The sequence below is a fragment of the Halictus rubicundus genome, chromosome 16 (assembly GCF_050948215.1).
Source record: "Halictus rubicundus isolate RS-2024b chromosome 16, iyHalRubi1_principal, whole genome shotgun sequence".
In the NCBI taxonomy this organism is placed as follows: domain Eukaryota; kingdom Metazoa; phylum Arthropoda; class Insecta; order Hymenoptera; family Halictidae; genus Halictus; species Halictus rubicundus.
The window spans coordinates 5,933,975-5,953,605 of NC_135164.1; the positions used below are offsets into that span (position 1 = coordinate 5,933,975).

General features: G+C 42.2%; 1 protein-coding gene and 1 long non-coding RNA gene across 2 annotated transcripts in view; one reads left to right on the top strand and one right to left on the bottom strand.

Annotated features, from left to right (window-relative positions):
- Mesr6 (misexpression suppressor of ras 6) overlaps nucleotides 1–19,631 on the bottom strand; it is an 832,393-nt gene that overhangs the window by 129,868 nt on the left and 682,894 nt on the right. The window contains exon 6 of the mRNA XM_076802429.1: nucleotides 19,362–19,477. Coding sequence (XP_076658544.1) covers nucleotides 19,362–19,477 — 116 coding nt within the window. The remainder of the gene's footprint in view (nucleotides 1–19,361; nucleotides 19,478–19,631) is intronic.
- LOC143362366 (uncharacterized) overlaps nucleotides 1–19,631 on the top strand; it is a 101,382-nt gene that overhangs the window by 68,016 nt on the left and 13,735 nt on the right. Inside the window, exon 2 of the long non-coding RNA XR_013083626.1 lies at nucleotides 11,667–11,772. This is a non-coding gene — a long non-coding RNA (uncharacterized LOC143362366). The remainder of the gene's footprint in view (nucleotides 1–11,666; nucleotides 11,773–19,631) is intronic.

Genomic DNA, 19,631 nt, shown 5'->3' on the forward strand with positions numbered 1-19,631 from the left:
GTAATCTACTGCGGCCTTGATGAGTTAGTAACAAGGAATATTATTAAAGAAATATTGTTTTACTACCGGAACGGCCTCCGACGATAGCTCACCGCGTTGATAAATACGACGTCACCGTTGAAAAAACAATCCCATTTACAGATTGCATCACTGCCGAGATATACCTACGAAGATGAAATTATTTGCGCTGTAGAAAAAGTAGCAACGATTAGTATCGCTGCGAGGGTGAGTATTTACGACGCCATTTGTCTTATTGGCCTCGCTGGATACCGAAAAAACCACTGTCTCCGCGACACAGACGCATAAATTTCGCGGAAACCGATACCGTATCACGAATTTATTTTAAACCATGGCCGACACGTTTGTCAAAATAATCGCCCGATGGTGGGGCAATTTTTGTTACTATCAGCAGCACGTGGTTGGATAAATGCGCTTTAGAAATTGAAGCAACAGGTGCTATAAACGCCGCAATAACTGGCAAGCTCTGTAGTGATTTCTACAATTTTCTTTAATACGTCAAAATCTGCAAGAGTTGGTTGCCAAGACGCAAAGAAGGAGGTTGAATTTATTGGATAACTTTCATATGCACTTTTATGTGCAGAAAGTATTTCTGCTTAACACTAGGGTTACGGGACCCGTCAAAATGGCGGATTCGAATATTTTTAATTTAGGATTATTGAGATTCTGAAGATCCATCTACGTGGAATCACTCAACAAACTTATTTCCTTAGGTATATATTCTTTAAAAAACGGCTGAAAACTTGGAAAGACACATTCTTCTTACTTTTATAAAGTAATGTAAAATACTCGCCTTTAATGCTCCGTAAATCTAGTGTTAAAGATATTGCTCGCAATTGCTACGAAAAAGATAAAGGTAACAATTTTTAATGCAATCTTAGCTTAGACTTGTAATTTCACTTTTAAATCAATTTTATGCAAACCATATTCACAATAGCATTGTGAAGAGGTTGATATTTGGTAAAAAATGTTGTGATTTTCTCATCTCTACAACGCAATGTTAAAAAGTCACTTTTAGTACCGCGTAAACGTTAATGTCACGGTGGACAATCGGACACAGCATGCGCAACGAGCTAACAAACGAAAGCCATCAAAATCATCGAGAAGTAATATTTCCCGGACGCGATCATTCCGTCCCGTCGGATTGGTAAAATGTCACGCCGCGGGGAAAACGGGAGAAAAGGGAATCCGAAACGCGGCGCTGAGATTACGCGAAAGAAGAGCAGTGGATATTCGGAGTGGAAGAAAGACTTAGCAGCTTGTCGGGCAGAGTTATGCGAGATGAACGACGTAAATATGCGCCTCTGCCATGCTTCGGCTATGAAGACCCGCCGGAAGAGGTGCACCGGGGGTGGGGGCGGGGGGTGTAGCGCGGTGGAGGGGCGGAGGAGAGGAGATAAAGGAAGTTCTCGTACGTAGGTACAAGCGGAGGTTTCGAGATACAAAAGGCTAGGCGAGAAGGAAGGTGGTTAGGAGCTAGTCGTAAACAACTGTCGAACACAATCTCCTAATGCACGCCTCTTCTTTGGCACACGGGACACCTCTCCGCCCCCGCTCCCCGCCTTCACCCCCAGACCGACGACCCCCCATCTAGATCGCGCAGCCCCCGTTCGGTAATAGGAAGTTATATTCGCGGGATTCACGAGAGACCGGTGCCGCCGAACTTATCTTTCGCAGCGCTTTTTTGCCGGGCTTCGGCGAACGGGCCCGTAAACATAACATTCCGACTCGTGAAATTTATATGGATGCATCCTCCTCCATTTTTCTGTCTCGGCGATCGGCGACTGTTGGCGCGCGTGTGTGTGCGTGAAAGTTTCAGTCTTCTTCCATCGTTCATGCAGCGAGTTTGAGCAGAAAGCTTGTCTAATTCTTTCGAGAAAACTTGAACGACAAATAGAATTGCAGGGACTTTTGCTGAAATTTGTCGCTGCACGAACACTGTATATACCAGAGCTGCTCAACAGCCCCAGTGTCGCCAGATGAGGGGAAGGAGCACGAATCAAGGGGAAAAGTTACCCCCTCTCTGCCGGTAACGGAGTGTGCACGACAGAGAGGGAACACGCATCACGTGACCCGGCCGCGTGGTAGAAGGGGAAGTTAGAGTGGGGGAACAAGTCTTGATCTGGCGAGCGACTTAGCGGAGTGGGCGTGGCATGCCCAGGGCAAGAAAATCGCTGCCCGTAATTAATAGCTCGACAACAAAGCGTTTCAGAATTGGCGAAGAAAAAAGGAGCTTAAAATCACCTCTTTCTTTTTCCTACACTCTTTCTGGGACACCCTGTACACGGAACGTCAAATAGTTTGGAACATGAACACTTTGATCGCCAAATTAGAAACCCTCAAAATTCCATATAATCGAAGTAAGTTATTTAATGAAATAAAAATTGAAAAGAATTAAATGTATGACACCGAGTAGTCCTCCAACTTTCTTGCGTATTACAGATGCTAATCAAGTTTGGTACAATGAATACATCAACGTAAAAATTCATTTTAAAACCTGCACAAATAATTCCGTCTCCCACATATGACGTAGTATTGAACGTGTGTTAATGGGAAAAAATAAATATTGGAATGATAGAATTGAAGAATGAAATTTCCGGTATAAATGGGTTATCACAGCGGAGGGTAAAGATTTGTTGGTGTAGGAGCATCGACTTTCGCAGTTCATTATTCAAGGCTGATTGAAAAATAAGAGGAAGCGATTAGGTCAGAAGTCAGATCGCATCTCGACGCGGTAGGATCTGATCGGTGTGATGGTACGCGTGGGTATAGAGAAGTTTGAAGCGGAATGACGACGAAACGCGATGTCGTCAATTAGATCGGGGCCGCGGAGCATATCGCGTGCCGAGCCGCAAAGAATCTCCCCGTCAGCCTATTACATTCAAATGGTCCGCCTGTAAATAAGAGTAGCGCATCCGCTTGTATCATTAGTCGTGGCAAGTGGAACCGTACACGGAAATAGAGCAGGGACGCACTCGATTACGGTTTATCGGTTCTGGATCCTCGAGAGTGTTGGATCGTTCGAGCCGAACGAGTCGGCGCGACGCGACGCGACGCGGTTTAATGCGATTTAGAATAAATACGGGACGCGCGCGACTCGCGGCGGTTTGGTTACGGATAATTGACTTCGGACACACCGTGCGCGTCGTCTCAAAGGAGGTGCAAACCTGTTCGGCAAACTTTTCGAACAGGAAGCCGAGTTTCGCGGCTTTTTGCTCGCGAAAATGAGACAAATGGATGGCCGGGACAGGCTGCAAACTATACATTAGCGATCGTATTTTCCACGGTACATTACGCGTTTTTGTATAACGGTGGATAGCGCGGCGAGAAAAAAATCCTACGGCGCGAAACTCGAACGATTTATAACCGCGCAGAAACGATTTTGTAACCAGATTCCCACTGCAGAAAATGAGCTATCCGCCTTTACATGGGAACAGTAAATGGGTTCGTATCAAATAGAAATAATAAGCTGTCGATGATTTATTAACCGCCGTTTTATTGGATCTCCTTCGTTTAATTATAGACGCCTATTCCCGGCGTTTCAACTATGCGGATTCCGCTTTGTATCGAAAACAACGTTCGCAGAAGTGGAAACACACCTGGAAAATATTGCAGGTTCTCCCGCAAGCTTTCACGGAGTGTGTCGAAAGTTTTCAACCTCATTGATTTATGTTTAAACATTTCAGTTATATTTATGATAATGGACGGCGCGCTTTTCATGTAAATTGTTGTCTTGAGCAGCTGGAAAAATTCCAACAGAATAAGATATTTTAAAAATGTTGCTACGGCACGGCGGAGTGCTGAACACGTCCTCGCAGTAGGCACAATTTTACATCGCAATAGACACAAGTTTAAATCCCTTTTTAACCCTTCGAAATTAAATATAAATTAAATATTCTCTATACTTGAATAATCCATCTCTAGGGGATCTAGTAATTTTTATGTTAGCCATTAGGTCCTCCTTATGGAAAAATTATTCTGCACAACTAAACATAAATCTATTGAGTTTCACTAATAAGACCACGGAATACACAATGTTGCAACGAACTCTGCATCTTTCTAAAACGAATAATAACCGAATGCTATATCAAATTGACAAAATGAAATCACTACCAGCCCCACTGGTAGAAAACTGAGCAGGGATGTTCAGCTTTTGAAACGCTAAACGCGATCGTGTTGCAACCGTGCACACGTGCACAGCATTGCAACAAACCTGTGTAATTAAAACATTTTGGAGAACAAAACTGGAAAATCGTTGCGTATCGCAAACTCTTCTCACAGAGTCGATGCAATCGCGGAGATAAGTTGTGCGATTTCATGGGCGCCGCGTCCGCACGCATGTAGCTGGCTTTGATTTTTTTATCGAATATAAATTGGAATCATATTCTACAGATTAGCGGTGTTGCTGGAGTTCGTCAGTCCCGAAAGATAAAGATGCGAGAATTGGTTCCCACAATTTCGTTGCAACTGCACAGCATGCGGGACACGAGACATAAGAAATCAGCAGCCGCGACGGAGTTGCATACATTGCAACCAGGAAGTTCCCAAGTTTATCGCTCGGCGCGAGGACTGGACTCTATTAACTCGCGAACGAAGCAATCGTGTGTCGGCAAATGCATCGCCACGAGAAATTAAAGATTGCCGACAAAAAAAAAAGAAAGAAGAAAAAATAATACAAGTCAATCGTGTCCGGCGGAAGGGCGGGGAGGATCAGATAATATTGCAACAGTGTTCCAGGGGCGGCCTGTCCGGCGCAGGTGCATCCGATGATTTAAGCGCGCACAAAGTAGACGGCCAATAAAGGGAATATGCAGGGTTGATGCTTGCAACCTTTTTGCTCGCCTGTTGTCCCTGCACCACGTATGGATACGAGAGCGATCAACTGGTCGTTAGCATGAAAAATTCAACTTTGATTGTATACCGTTCCCCTGCAAAATTATCGACTGCAGAAACATTGATGCAACCTTAATATTCAGAGAATAGTCCGATGAAAATGAGACAGACTCCCTCGGCAGATCTATTACTAATACGCGATGCAATCGCTGTTAAATCGTGGAAATGACGGACAATGTAGATAATCGTTGCTCGGGATCACAATAGATTAAAAAGAAACGAGATCGTCAGTTCCTTGCGAAATTATTGGGTACAGAATAATAATATTCAGGAAATCATCCAGTGAAAATGGATCTCTTGGTAGTCGCTAACACGAAATTATAGACAATGTGCATAATTGTCTCCCGAGGGACAAATAGATTTGTTTTCGAAGGGACGAATCATAAGATGGGATCGTAAAAAGAGCAGCCTGGAGGAATGCTAGTCGAATTAGTATACGTCGAAATGATACTAAATGAATATTGCTATTAAAAGGGGGTGTCCAGTCGCATATAATTCCATCTTTAATTACGCGGCTTAATTAAACGGGCGATTTAAATCACCGACACTTATCGAATGGGAATACGATGCCGCTTTGATCGATATAAGGGACGTTCGAGATCGAGTCGCCGGCGATTCATACACAGATCGCTTGGTTCGGCTAGCAAATGGCTCTGTCATAAAGTACGTATTAATTGCTAGTCGGGTCGCGTGCAATTGAAAATGTAGTTTATTATTGATTCATTCGATTACCGTCCGAACAACAGAATTCATTTCAGAAACTGTTAGGGCTGCTATTATACTGCTCCCTAATCGATCCCGGCCAATTAAAACGCGGGTTCGTTAAACCAAATTACAAATTAAATCGCTCTCTTATTAACATTCGGACACGCTGAGAGACGTGCGCTTAATATTTCGAACATTCTGACACTTTCTGCACACCGGATGCAATCCATTCAAATTTTTAGAACACTTTCCTTCCAAGTAACAACATAAGAATTTTTATGGAAAAATTGCTGGAAACAAGGGGGTAAATAAAATAATAATTCCAGTACTGTTCTACATTATTTTTTAAAAATAGTGAAAATGCATCTATCCAAAAGCCATTTCTTTTACAATATATACCCAAAGAAATGTTGAATAATTTCTCATTCGTGCATCTTCACAATTTCGATAATTGTGAATTAAGAATTCTAGAAATAAACCTGGTGTTAATAACCGTTTCAAATTCCGCCTACTTATTGTTCTCATAAATGTATAGAATTCTTTATTGATCACTCACTCGAGACAGACGATTAATCAATTTCTGTTTAAAAATGAATTTCAACAGCTTCGAAACGTTAGAAATCGTGATTTTGTTTTTTTTTTTCGACCGAACTGAACAGATTTCTCAAGCAGACTATAGATCGGAGGACCGCCGCAGGGCAGAGAGGTTCGTACCGATCGCATCGATCGTCGATCATTACCGGGCGTCATTATTAACGCACGCCTCACGAAAAGATAAACAGGTCCCGGAGACCCGAGTTCGTGCGTTCGAAATCAATCGGTTTCTGCGAGCCGCATCTGCCTTGTATCGGATGAAACGCGCGGCGTTCATGCAATTTTAATCGAATGATTGCACAGTTCGGATAACCGGGTCGGCCGTCGTTCAACGAATCAAATTGCATTGTGCCTCCGACGATCCCGGACCATAACCGACGGTTAGATCATTTTCGTGAATTAGCGGTCGAATTCTTACTTAACTGTCCAGCGAGACTCGCGGAATGCAGACGATCGAGAGCTCGATCGCCGCCGCCGATCCGAATGATCCCAGGAGCAGATTAAAACCGTTCATCGCGTATGCATTTACCAGCTGTTTAATTCGTGCTCGCAGGAATCCTCGTTCTGACAATTGTAGTCTCGTGCATCTTAATAATTATTGGATAAAAAATCTGAAACCGTTCATTTGACCGGGCGGTGGTAGGTTTACTGTTAATTGTGAATTAAGTCTCGTATGTATTTGACTGCGGATTTGATGCATTTCTTGACAAAAATTAGTAGGTGTAATTTCAAGTAGCGAAAATATTAGAAAAATTTAAACATACTATTACATTATTTTCAATCTGCTAGACATAATAAGAAAGAAAATAAATTTCACTTGAGTTCGTTGCAATTCAGGTAAAATAATTTTATTTTGCGCAAAGTTTCGCAGTCTAATTATCACAATTTCCAAAGAACAAGGCGCATTTATGAAACATGGATATCTGCTGTTTACAGCGCAGCGTGGTCATTAAAAATGATTGGATGTTCGTTGAAAATTTGCTTGGGGCTACCTGGAATTTCGCGGAAACTTCTAAGCATTCTGTCTCGGCGAACGATACGTCCTTCTAATCTTGTAATGTAAAATTGTCTGGAGAATTAATTGAGGTATTCCTGATATTTTCAATTCTCCGGTTAGAACAACGTGTCAAGGATCCCGATGAATACTCGTCGCGGCATGTCGAGAAAAGAAGTGAAACGTTTTCGCGATAGTCGCCGGCCATAGAAAAATCTCTAACCTAGATTTATTATGCTATATAATCGTCCGCGGTGGCGTTGTCTGATCATTATGCAAATCAGTCGTGGCTGTTAGTTGATCGTCTCGCGGCGAGGTCTGCGTCGTTTGCATAACTTTAATTATTTAGTTGGTGCCGTATCTATTATGGGGCCGCGGAAAGAATTTATGCGTAATAAAATTACAAAGACCGCTAGACCAAAGTATTCCGACGGCCGGCATTCTTCACGAATTTCTATTATAATTACTCGCGGATTACGTCGATTCGGAAATAGCCGAGGTTCGATTAACTATTCGTCTGAACTTTGCCTCAACGTATCAATGAATTATTAATTATTTTGCGACGTTGATATTCTGTTCAATTTATTCCGATTGTTATTCAGAGAGAAAACCTGACTTCTGTTCATTTTTATTTTGTATCAAGATCCGGCAGTGTAAATGTTATTGCTTGCTTACGCGAACAATTATCAGTAATATACTTATATTTCAGAAATTAGATGAAAATTACTATTGCCAAATTATTACTTACCGAGCATGTCTACTAGAATTAATGTCAAAAATTCTATGGCAATTGTTATTAACGAAATTCTATCACAATTTTTAATATTAAAATATTATAGTATCATTACCGAAACCTAAAATTAAGTGTTACACAGTAGAACATTCAATTTTAATGAATCGTGAGATCGTTAGCATGTACTTTGAGTGTAAATAATTTGGATAATGAGAGATTGAATATAATTAACTAATTTTAGCATGAGAGGCCGGCGAATTAGGTGTCTCGATCGTCGGTTTCCGGTCTGCTGCATCGCAAGATGGCCGCGGTCGTTGTCACGGTAAAAACTGCATCGGCTTCCCTCTTTTTTCGCGACGTGGAAAAATTTTCGCCGGCGCGGCGGGACGAGAGAATTAACACGGCGGGCTTGTACTCATTAAAAGGAACAATTACGCCCCCCCCCCCACCCTCCTCCCCGTCGCGAGATTTTTATCGATGCCCAACCGCCGTTAATGTCTCGCTTTTTGATCGTGTTGCAGCCTCGGCCGTTGCACGACACCGATTAAATTAATAACACGTTTCAGCGGCTCGCTTCCGAGTTAAACAATTAAGGTTCTGTCGCGCGTATATCCAAGGTGGCCTGCACACATTTCACGCCCACGTACAATGTTGCACAAAAATCCGAACAACCGGCGTACCGCTCGACGTGAAACTCAATTTTCATACATCAAATGTATGTTAAAAAATAAGTCAGAAAGCAGAAAACATTTTTTACAATTGAGCTTCGTCTCCGAGAAAATGGACCCCACAAACTTTACATCAGGAAACTAGAAATTTTAACTTTTTGTTATGTAATCCTGTAGATTTTTGCGAGAATGCGTCGAAATTTCAAGTTCTAGTCCTAGAAGATCGGTAATTCAGCGTTTTTGACAGGTAAAACACACAGGTGAATTCCTAGCATGAAAACTTGGATTTTCGGCATTTCCAGGCCAAAATCTACAGGATTACATTAAAAAAGATAAAAATTTCTGGTTTTCTGAAGGAAAGTTTAACCAAGATCCATTGGTCACCAACTGTACAAAAATTTACAAGAAGCTGATTCTTATTTCCAGAATATTAGCAACACCCTCATCCCACCGAGTTCCATTTTACAAGACGAGCAACAAGCTAGTCTAAATCTATTGTTCGCAGTTTAAAAATCGGTGGCGGTATTTTCAGCGCAGAATTGAAAGCGCTCGTGCTATCACCGCGAATCTTCAGTGTGTCAGAGGTTAATAAACGAGGATAAATAGCGCAGCCTGAGCGGAAGATCTCGAAACGGTTTGCGAGGCCGCAAAAAGCGTTCATCAACATAATAAACAGATTATACGTACGGTTATGGTGGCCGCAAAATGGCACCTCGTTAACCGGGGAATCATTAGCGATCGCGGTCGCATGTTCGCGCAATAACAACGGGCTCGCCGCGGCCGCGGGGGAAAAAGAAGGCCGCGTTTAATTCTTTGTGGCATCCTCGGAAACTATTATGAATACGTTCGTGGCGGGAATAGAAGCTCCGTAGTAGACAAATTGAATGGCGGACGGACACGCAACGCTCTCGGAGATGCTCTCCTCGGTGCGCGTGGGCGTCTGCAAACGTTCCGGACGGCGAAACGTGCGAATCGAGAGAGGAACACGCTGTTTAGAAATTCTCAAGAGCGAACAGTCCCAGAATAAGGCTGGCTGCGACCACGTAATGTATTCAAATTGACACCTTTTTGAAAATATCCCGTAAACAGATTTAAATTCATAGCGACCACGGCGCGGCCGAGCGCGCGTTTAGCGTTCCTTTCGCAATGTTTGCGCTCCACCGTGACTAAACACGGGTCACCTAAACGGTGGTCTGCTTGGAATCCAAAAAGAACAAACACTCTCCTTCTTAGAAAAATTAATGTCCCACGAATATCGTACGCGGGACACGTCGACGAGCCGAACGACCCGAGAAGCGACGATTTTTAAACGTTTCGCTTTGGGGATCTGTAATTTTGTTTGTGGGAGTGCAATTTTTGATTTTAATTAATGATATAAATTTTGTTGGCATTATTTTCAGCGTTTGCTGTACAAGTTACTTTAAATGAAACAGATTGGATATTTTAGAAAATTTACTTAAAATACTTTAGAAAAAAATTTGAATTGTTATTTTAAATGGTTATGGCATGTTTCAGAAATTCTAGCTCATTTTTTAAGATCGAGTTAACCCTTTGCACTCGGCGCTATTTTCATTCTAAAACTAGATTTCTCTTCCGTATTAGAATATTTTCATTTTATTCATACGAAACTGATCCGATTACCATAATATTCAAATGTTTGGTAATCTATTCAATACAAATTTTGTACTGTAACAAATATTTTGTAATATTTTTTGTAATTTCTTTGAAATAATGCCACAATAATTTCTAGTGGTGCTTGAGAATCACCGCTCGAGTGCAAAGGGTTAAATTTTCCAGCTCTTCTACGGTTTGTTTTCAGCCGCATAAGTTGCAGCTGGAAATTTTGAAAGACATTTCGAGTCCATTCCTGATTTTCATAGAAATGGAAATTTGCGTAGAAATTCGGTCTCGTTTCTGGAACGATGGAGAAGGCAGACGGAATGATTAATAAAACCGAGCAGTCGTTTTACGATTTACGATTTAATAATGACGAATGCACGGGGAATGCCTGGGAGTATTATTTTCCTTCGGTCGGGGCAGGATCGATGGATCCTTGGCTGGCACACGCACGACCGATTATGGAGCCGTTGTTCACGGTAACGCAACCCCTTCTTCTCATTAGAAACTTGTAAAACTCTCGGGAACGCGGCGCGCGGTAATGCTAGAAAGGAGAGGGAGCGATAGAAGGGAAAAAGAGGCGGAAGATGTTCGTGGAGAAGCGAAAAGAACGAGCCGGAGGGAGACGAACTTGGAAACCAGTTCCTTGGGCGTTACTCGAACCGAGGAAGAACGATTTCTTTCCCACGTGGAAACGCCACGCCGCGGATAAATATACCTGTAGCTCCGGCTCCTTTTATAGCTATGCGAGATTAGTCATTGGAAATTCACGGGTGCACGTGTGCCTTCTTATTTCGTTCCGCCATTCTACATTGTGAACGCGGTTACCGTGCATCCCTCGACCCTGGCAAATGCGGTTCAATTCCTGCCTCGGCAATGCTGGCCTCTACGTCAGATTCTGCTGTTCTACTCGATTTTATAATTCGCGCTTTGACTCCCGCGAAAATCAATTTTTACTAGAATTTACCAACAATTTTTACTATTAAGTAAACCGAATTTTATGAGACCTGAGAAGGTTACAAGAATCACTGATGCGATAAACTTTGTCTGTTGTCATAGACCGAGGATTTTATCCTTTTATAACAAAAATTAGAATTCAACGAAAAATGTGACCAAACGAATGAACGGAGGTACGCGGCGAATGATAATTGCACAAACTTATCCTAGGACCATTGAGCGAAAATAAATGTACGAGAGTACGTGGGACGGCCTATGAACAATTGCTAAATAAATTAACGTAGTGCCGGTTGTAAAAGCAGAAGATCTTTCTAGCGAGACATTGTTGAACGTAGAATAGAATTTTGTATGAAGACACGAAAGAGGTCACCGTGAATGTTATTTTTCCGTTTAATGCGAATCATGTTAATTCCCTGGACTCGCCTTACGTGTCAAGACACGTCCGTCGATTGAAACAAATTTCTAAGCTCGACCGTGAATCTTTCAGAGGCCGATGAAGACGTATGCTCGGTGGGACGGACGCTCCTTCAGTGGCAGCTATAGCAGCGAAACGATCGAGAACGCGGATGCTCCTATTGCAATTGTTATTCCCGGTAAGGATGCGTCGTATTATTCCACGGGCTTCTCTCCATGAACCAGAAGAGAAATAGCATGGTAATCATTACGGTTGCCCCGATAAGATTCATAGCGCAGGCTATTTTCAGTCTCGTGTGAAAATTCCACGATCAGATAGCGGCGAGGTTCGCGACCCCTTTGTAATTGCATACAAATTGTCGGACTATTTACGTTACTGCTCGTTTCATTCGCATTTTATTGCGTTTCTTTTTTATAGTACACGCCCGGCTAACTTTTCCTTCGGCATTGTTTAATGACTTGTTCTTCGGTTCCGTGGTAAACAGCGCGATAGACCACGGTCTACACTTTTCTCACACGGTGCGACGCGACGCGACGCGACGCGACGCGGCCGGTGCTCGTAAAAAACGCGACTCGCAATCAACCGGCGAAGCATAATCTGCATGCACGTTTGCTAATTTTCGTCGTGGGTTTATGGGACACTTTCGGTTTAATCTCGTGATTCGGGAAACGTGTTTATTGCGAAACGTTTGTTTAAAGAGACTAGACTGCATGCGAACTTCGCTGTGCCGCACCTATTAAATTTCTTTCTTTCGTGTCAGTTTGATCATTAACCGTTGTCCTGAGATAGCAAACGAGCAATGAACGTTGGTCATTGGAATTTTAATGGCCGTGAAAAAGATGTTTCAAAAGAACAGTTAAGGATTAAATGGTGCACCTGATACGTTCATTTACTTGCTCATTTATCTGCTCGCATATTATTCAGTTTAGTTTATGTGTCAGCTTGTTCGCTGACTGTTGTCTACATCTTTTCGATTACCATTTGTCGCATTTTTTAACAAATTTTACTACAAAAATTTACGTGCGACAGACAAAATTTGTTCATATGCAATATCTTTTAAAAGAAAATCGACTTTAAAAATTTGTTTCACATGCATGCTATTTTACACTTCTTGTAAAAGCAGGACTGGGCAACTTCTTCCCCGCCGTCGCTTCACAACCCCCACCAGTCTACAGGACACCCCACCACTGACCATTTCATTTTACCCTACCGTGCTTTTGTCTCTCCTAGCCCCCCTTCTCTTCTTCAAAACTCCATAGAAGTATGATGGGGAGTCTCAGGTGTGGGAAGAGGACTCGCTTGTGGCTCGCGAGCCGCCAGTTGCTCAGGCCTGTTGTAAAATCAGTATGTGTAGTGTAATTACTGCACCACGAATTTTTACAATTAATTTGCAGAGACTGGAGTCGAACAAAAGCTTGATCCTTCGGTTAAACGTTTGATTCGGACCAGAACTAAATAAAAAACTGAAAATTTTCATCCGAATAATACTTTATGTACTCATGGGAAGATAAAGTGGGTGAAATACGAAACAGTGAAACAGAAAAATGTGCAAGTTCTATTATTCGCATTTCATTCGAATCAGCGAGAAACAAACTTGCAGCTTGTAACATTTCCCTGCACATGCAACGAGGAGACTTTTTATTCTGCATAAAGATCCGCAGTATAATTAGAAACGTTCCGAGCAGCCGCCTGCATAGTGGCCAGGCAATTTACCGAGCGCAATTAATAATTCATTCTAAAACGATCGTCGTAAAGGAAAAAAAAAGAGCAAAACAACAAAAAACAGAGCAGGAAGACGATTAGACGAAGCGACAGTAGTCGGACAAAGAATGGATCACGGCGTGTTCGTTAGCTCATCCTGTTCTTGCAGAAATGCAATTCGCCAGCTGACGATGCGCTTAAGTGCAACGAAATGATCGTGATGCAGGCCGCGCGTAGAAACGCAGTGAAGTGTGGAGGGGTGGGCAGGGCTGAAAGGGGAGGGGGAAGGAGGAAACGCTATAGCAATAGAGGCAAGGGAGCAACGCGTCCAGGATAGAAATAGATAGGGAATCGGTGGAAAGGTGAGAGGGAGGAGTTGGGAAAGGATAGCAGCGATCCTCTCGATTTTTTATTTCTAATTATCGCGTAATGACCCTGCACTCCAACCCCCGCGCCCCACGTGTGCAGACCTTATGCTTCGACGGAGTGCACGGCCCTTAGTTATGGGTTTGCGATAATTGCCAATTTCCATCCGACCCGTCTACTCTAGTTTCTCATAGGTTCTGCACGTGTTCCGCGCGACTATGCACCCCTAAGCTCCATTCACACGGGCGCGATCCGTCTTCGGGATCCTTCTTCAGCCGTTTGTTCGATTAGAAAATTCATTTGAAACGTTTAGGTGAACGTAACAATTTTTATACACGCACTGCACTGACTTTTAGCCCTTTTAGTGGTCACTAAAGCAAGAACGTGTAACGCAAAAAATATCTAGTTCATATATTACCCATATTACACCATGCCACACAAATTATTATACACCAACCGTAATAAAGCAAGGGACGGATATTAATAAAACAGCGGCGTTAACGTCCCGGTGGTGGAACCCGATTGCAAGATGCTGAAAAAAAAATCCGTTTATCATCGAGTCAAGAGAAGCGAGCGCGCCGCTCGCAGAAGTCATTTGCCTTCAAGAGTAATTAGAGGTTCGACACGCTGCAATTCAATGATAAAATCTGCATATCTGAGTTACAATCATAGGATACACCGGCGGCTATTTCGGTCCGTTGAATGCTGGCGATAGCGAGTGCGTGTTCTCTAATTGCAAACATGATATTTGATAAATTAAGTTTATCGTGGATAACGATATTAAATGGCGGTCTATGATCACGAGAGGAAAACTGTATTTAGAAGTCTTAAAAATCGATAGAGTTATTAATCTGTTCCATTCTCTTGTCTCATCTTTCTCGGTGAACTGCAGGTGTATTATACAGGTGTTATACCGTGCGTTAAGAATGACTATGCACGTGGAGCAGATGATCTCTTCATAGAAAATTTCCTGGGAGATCTACGATCGACGTTGATGACTTTTTCACGGGATAACACGCGGCCAAGTAACATTCTAGTTTTTGTGCCTGGCTTTTTGATGAGCAAGGGTTACAACGATTAAAATGACTTATTGTTCTCTGTCGGATGCAATCTGATGACTCGTCTCGATTGATTTTATCTCGGCGAGATGAACGCGTTGAAATTAATTAAGAGCCTGACCGGGATAGGGGAAAATGTTTCAAGCGTTGCCTGTGATAGTTGATGTATGTTGTAGAGAATTTCTGTAGACAAGGGGATAAACGATCAGAAAATATTATAATTTATTGTAATACTTTATCTACAGGAATAAAGCTTGATAATTTTCTTCTAGACAATACAAACGATTAAACCGTAAGAAATGATTAAATTATTCATGAAAATCCTTATTATCCCTGATTATTAAACAAATTTCTTAACAAGCCTTGTATTAGTAGTCTTTTAATGCTGAAATTACCTCGATTAAATGACTGGCTTCTTATTTGACAATTTCGGAATTTTAACAAAGCATTTGTTAAAATAAAATCGAGGAAAATCTAAATAAATTCAATATCGTCTACTTTTGTGTATTGCTTGTCTAGCCTATTACTTTTAGTGTTCACTACATTTAGCGTTAAGACTACCAAAAGTTTATTCGCCTAATCGAAAGTTCGACTACCCTCTGTTTCGAGTTTTCGTAAACTGCTCGATGCCTTTCTGTTTCAGTGTCAAATTAAATTTCCGTGAAAAGTGACATTTATAGAATAAAACGGAAATTGTTCATTTCACAAATGTACAGCAATGACGAATCAAGTTTTAATGATCCAGTGCTTGAGATATTTGTGGATCGAATTCGAGCGAGTGTTTGGAATAATTCTCGATGAAAACAGTGAACGAGAATATTGGAAAGTGGTGAGTGAAAACGGTTCAAAACGGAGGCGCCGACATCCGCCGTTAATTGTCGATGATTATGCGTGCGGGTGGGCGGTTAATTGGTATTTATGCTCGCTATGATAACATACGAGTAACATGGTTCTACTCGGCTGGGGGCGGCGAGAGAGTTCGACTTAACGCGCCCATGGGTTTCATTTAATTGTTATTTACGCGAAACGATCACGCCATTCTCACGATCGGGCGCCGTGCGAGGGAGTAGACAAAGGGAAAAAAGAAAAGAAAAGAAGAAAAAGGAAACGAAGTAACAGAACCGTAGAAAAAGAACGCGAAGACGCAATGGTCTGATTTACTGGACTAATTCGCGACAATTATCAACTGAGAAGAAAAAGCGCCTCGGCTCACGCGAACCTCTAAATCTTTCACGGGCTGCGACATTCTACGAGAAACCTAATCTTTGATACGATTAATCGCTCCTTTCGATTTCAGTGATACACTATTCATCTCACACGCTAATATTAGAAGCGAGATTTAAACGCTATCCATATACATGGTGCTCTATAATCGATAGGAATGTGTTAAACAAGACTTAATTAACACTACATAATTATTGTGTTATACATCCACAGTTTAGTTGCGAGCACCAAAAGTGACTATTTTGCATTACTTTATAAAAACAACAGGAACATGCTACCCACATTTTTAGCAAAATATTTTAAAAATAATATATACCCAGAGAATCTTAGAATCTTAACAATTTTAAATTAAAAATATTAGATTACAAAATATTAGAAACTAAAAATATTATTTTGACGGGTCCCATAAGTAAACCTAGTGTTAAAGGGATATGAGCGTGATTATTTTTCAAATTGTTTCAGCAAAGACAGGACTTTTTTAACTTGTTTCAGGATAACTGTTATTTTTTTTTATGCTGATGCCAGGGTGCTGGTCCCTGGAATTGATCATGCGATCTCGCCAAAGCCACCAGACATTGTCAAGCCCCCGCCCGATAGTAACGTCTACACCTTGCGCTTTTTTTCCGGGCGGCCGAACGGAATGCCGGAAGTATCGATGCTCGTATTCGCCAACGTAAAAGTCACGGGGATACCGAAGAATCCGGCGGGCAATAAAATCGGAGACAAGCCGTGAATTCGTGACACGACGCTCATAAAGGGATTTATGCGCGCGTTCGAGAGTAACGGTCGCCGAGATCGACGGTTACGACGAGGATGAACATGCTGACGGGGAATAGTCCTAGTAAAATGGGCGTCGCGCGTAAACTATGTTTCACGAGTTCCGTACAGGACGATTCTCGAACGATGATAATCGCGGGCTGGCCACCATAATCACCGGGAATTCAGCATTCGTAAAATACGATCGTGGACATTGGAGTACCCGAGCCTCCAAACCGTTTCAATGCGTTTCATAACGTTACCAGGAATAAACGACATTGTAGCGCGTGGGCGAGATGCTTACCATATTGCCGGTTAAACAGTCTTATAAAACATAAATTTTCATAATCGAGGTACTCGTGCAACTAGAAGATTGTCCCTAGTAACATGACCCCGATAACTTCTTTAAAAAAGAAGTATTATTTGAAAAGAAATGATTACCTCTCTGAGGAGTATGTACCCAATTTCTGAAGTTGTTGGTATAATTAAAAGCAAAGAATATTTGTTGGTTTGCTTACCTGTGAAAACCCTAGTTCAAGTATAAGACTACAGTAAGTGCTGTGACATAGATCGTGTAGGGCTACTATTTCCTTGTGTTTCTCGAACGTAGAAATTGACAGCGCGTGTAAACAGCGGAGTAACAATTACATATTAAAATAGGCAACTAAATAATGACCATTGGGTGTCACTAACAACCTAATGTTGCTATATTCTTGGATGGTTGTCGCCTCGCAAGACCACAAGGTTATTGAACGTCATAGATAATTATAGGCTTAATACAACACAGTAAGATCGTTAGAGGTTTCCTATTTGGTTAGCAATGACTAGGTTCGAGAAGATCGATGGATCGGCGGCGTAAATGCACAGGTTTTGTTCGATATTTCTGTGGGATCAGTGTCCGCGTGTCCCGGCAAAGAGTGAAACAGCGTTTCCCAGTGTAAATCTCATCGCGTTCCGGACAAACAGCGTGCGAGACGCGGCTCTGAGAGATCGCAGCGAGATGGGACACTGAAAAGGTCGCGGGGAAAGGGACGACGGGACCAAGTAGTCGCCGAGGAGGCAGAGGAGAGAATCAATCGAGCCGATTGAAGATTGATTAGGCGGTTGCAGCGTCGTCCGAGATTTAGCATGCAATGCAATTTCTTTGCCGTCTGCCCTTTGTGCTCGGGGATCTTTGGCTTCCGGATGCTTCTGCATCAGCCTCGCTCCTATCCTCTCTCGATACTGGATCTCCGGTCGGCACAGAGAAAACGCCGGTTTCAATGCTGGCTTAGAAAACAGTCGACGGATAGCCGGGGCAAACGGACAAAAGCAGGAAAAAGCCATCCTGCGGTCTCTCATTTTGTATTCGATGGATTTTAACCATTCTGGATTAAGCATTCTAACGCTGAACCCAACATTGAACAAACTTACGGCGACTACAGTGATTTCTCCGTATATGTCGCCGAGGCCTGGATGATAAACGTCGCGGAACTATCCCCGCTACCGCAGGGTATACCCACGAAGCTCGAGAGGCCTCGGTAAACATAACACGGCTCGGGTATGTCTCCTGGACGATACATGTCGCTGGCAAGACCAGTGTTGTTGACAAATATCGAGTAACTTACAAGACACTAAGATCGGACATTAAACGTATGTAACTGTTACATACAGTGACTCCCACTAATATTCGGACGCTCTTAAAAATCGCATAACCTTGTTAATATTGGACTATACTACCTGAATTTGTTTCGAGAAGTTAGAACAATTGGTTCGCTACATAACGTGAAAAAATGTTTGATTAAAATTGCAAATGGCGGGCTTATATAAAAAATTTAAAAAGTACGTTTTGTACATCTGTATCAATTATACATATTCTGAATGTTTCGTCTAAATCAGTCAACGTTGCAATGAGCTACAAACGCTTAACGATGATAGCTTAAGGGTGAAAATCGCAGAATTGTGGTCTTGTCAGGGAATTTCGCCCTTACGTGTTCATTTTGAAACATCTGTAGCTCATTGCAACGTTGACCGATTTTGATGAAATTCTCAGAATATGTATAATTCATACAAATCTACAAATCGTACTTTCTAAATTTTCAATACAAGTCCACATAAAAAAGTTGCAAAATACAACTTTTCCTATTTTCTCTGCAATTTATTGTAAAAATTTTGTTTTCACTTTACGTAGCAAACCAATTGTGCTAACTTCTTTGAAAAAATCTAAGTCGTATGATCCAATAATAACAAAGTTATACGATTTTTAAAAGCGTCCGAATATTAGTGGGAGTCACTGTATGTGCTGATTTATAATAACGACTGGATTGAATTTGTTAGATCGCCCACGATTTTTGTTATAACGTGTGCTTGCATGAAGAAGCGAAAATGCTGACTTGGGTTCTCTAAGGGAACAAGGCGATCCGAAGATTGTATAGCATAATTCCGGCTCGTGGACGATTTGACGGGAAATGGCTCGTCCCCGTTCCCGATTGACACCGAGCAAACATCGAACGCCAATAAAACTCGTTGAACGCGGCACAATCCAATTACGGATTTCAATTTTCTCTGTCAGGCGAAACTCATTTTAATCCCGTTACCCGGCCGTTTGATTTACGAGCGGCCGATGTAAATCACCCCCGGTTCTCGAGTGTCTAATAAAACGTAGAAAATCATGCAAACTCACCGCGCTGACTTTTCGCCCTCGTAACCCTGTAGGCTCCGGTGTTCCTCCAAATAGCCGAACAGATTTTCCAGCTCGGATAGCTGCTCGTTTCTTGCCGCTGTTGCTTCCTTCAGCACCTGCGGACAACCGGCCGTGATCAATTAGAACACGTGCACACTCAACAGTATTATACATCGTTCAATATCGTTAAATTGTCAGAGCTGGATAAACATTTTCCACTGGAAGGCTTAGAAGGGAAATTCGCGAATATTTGCTCGCGTTCTCAGTTTC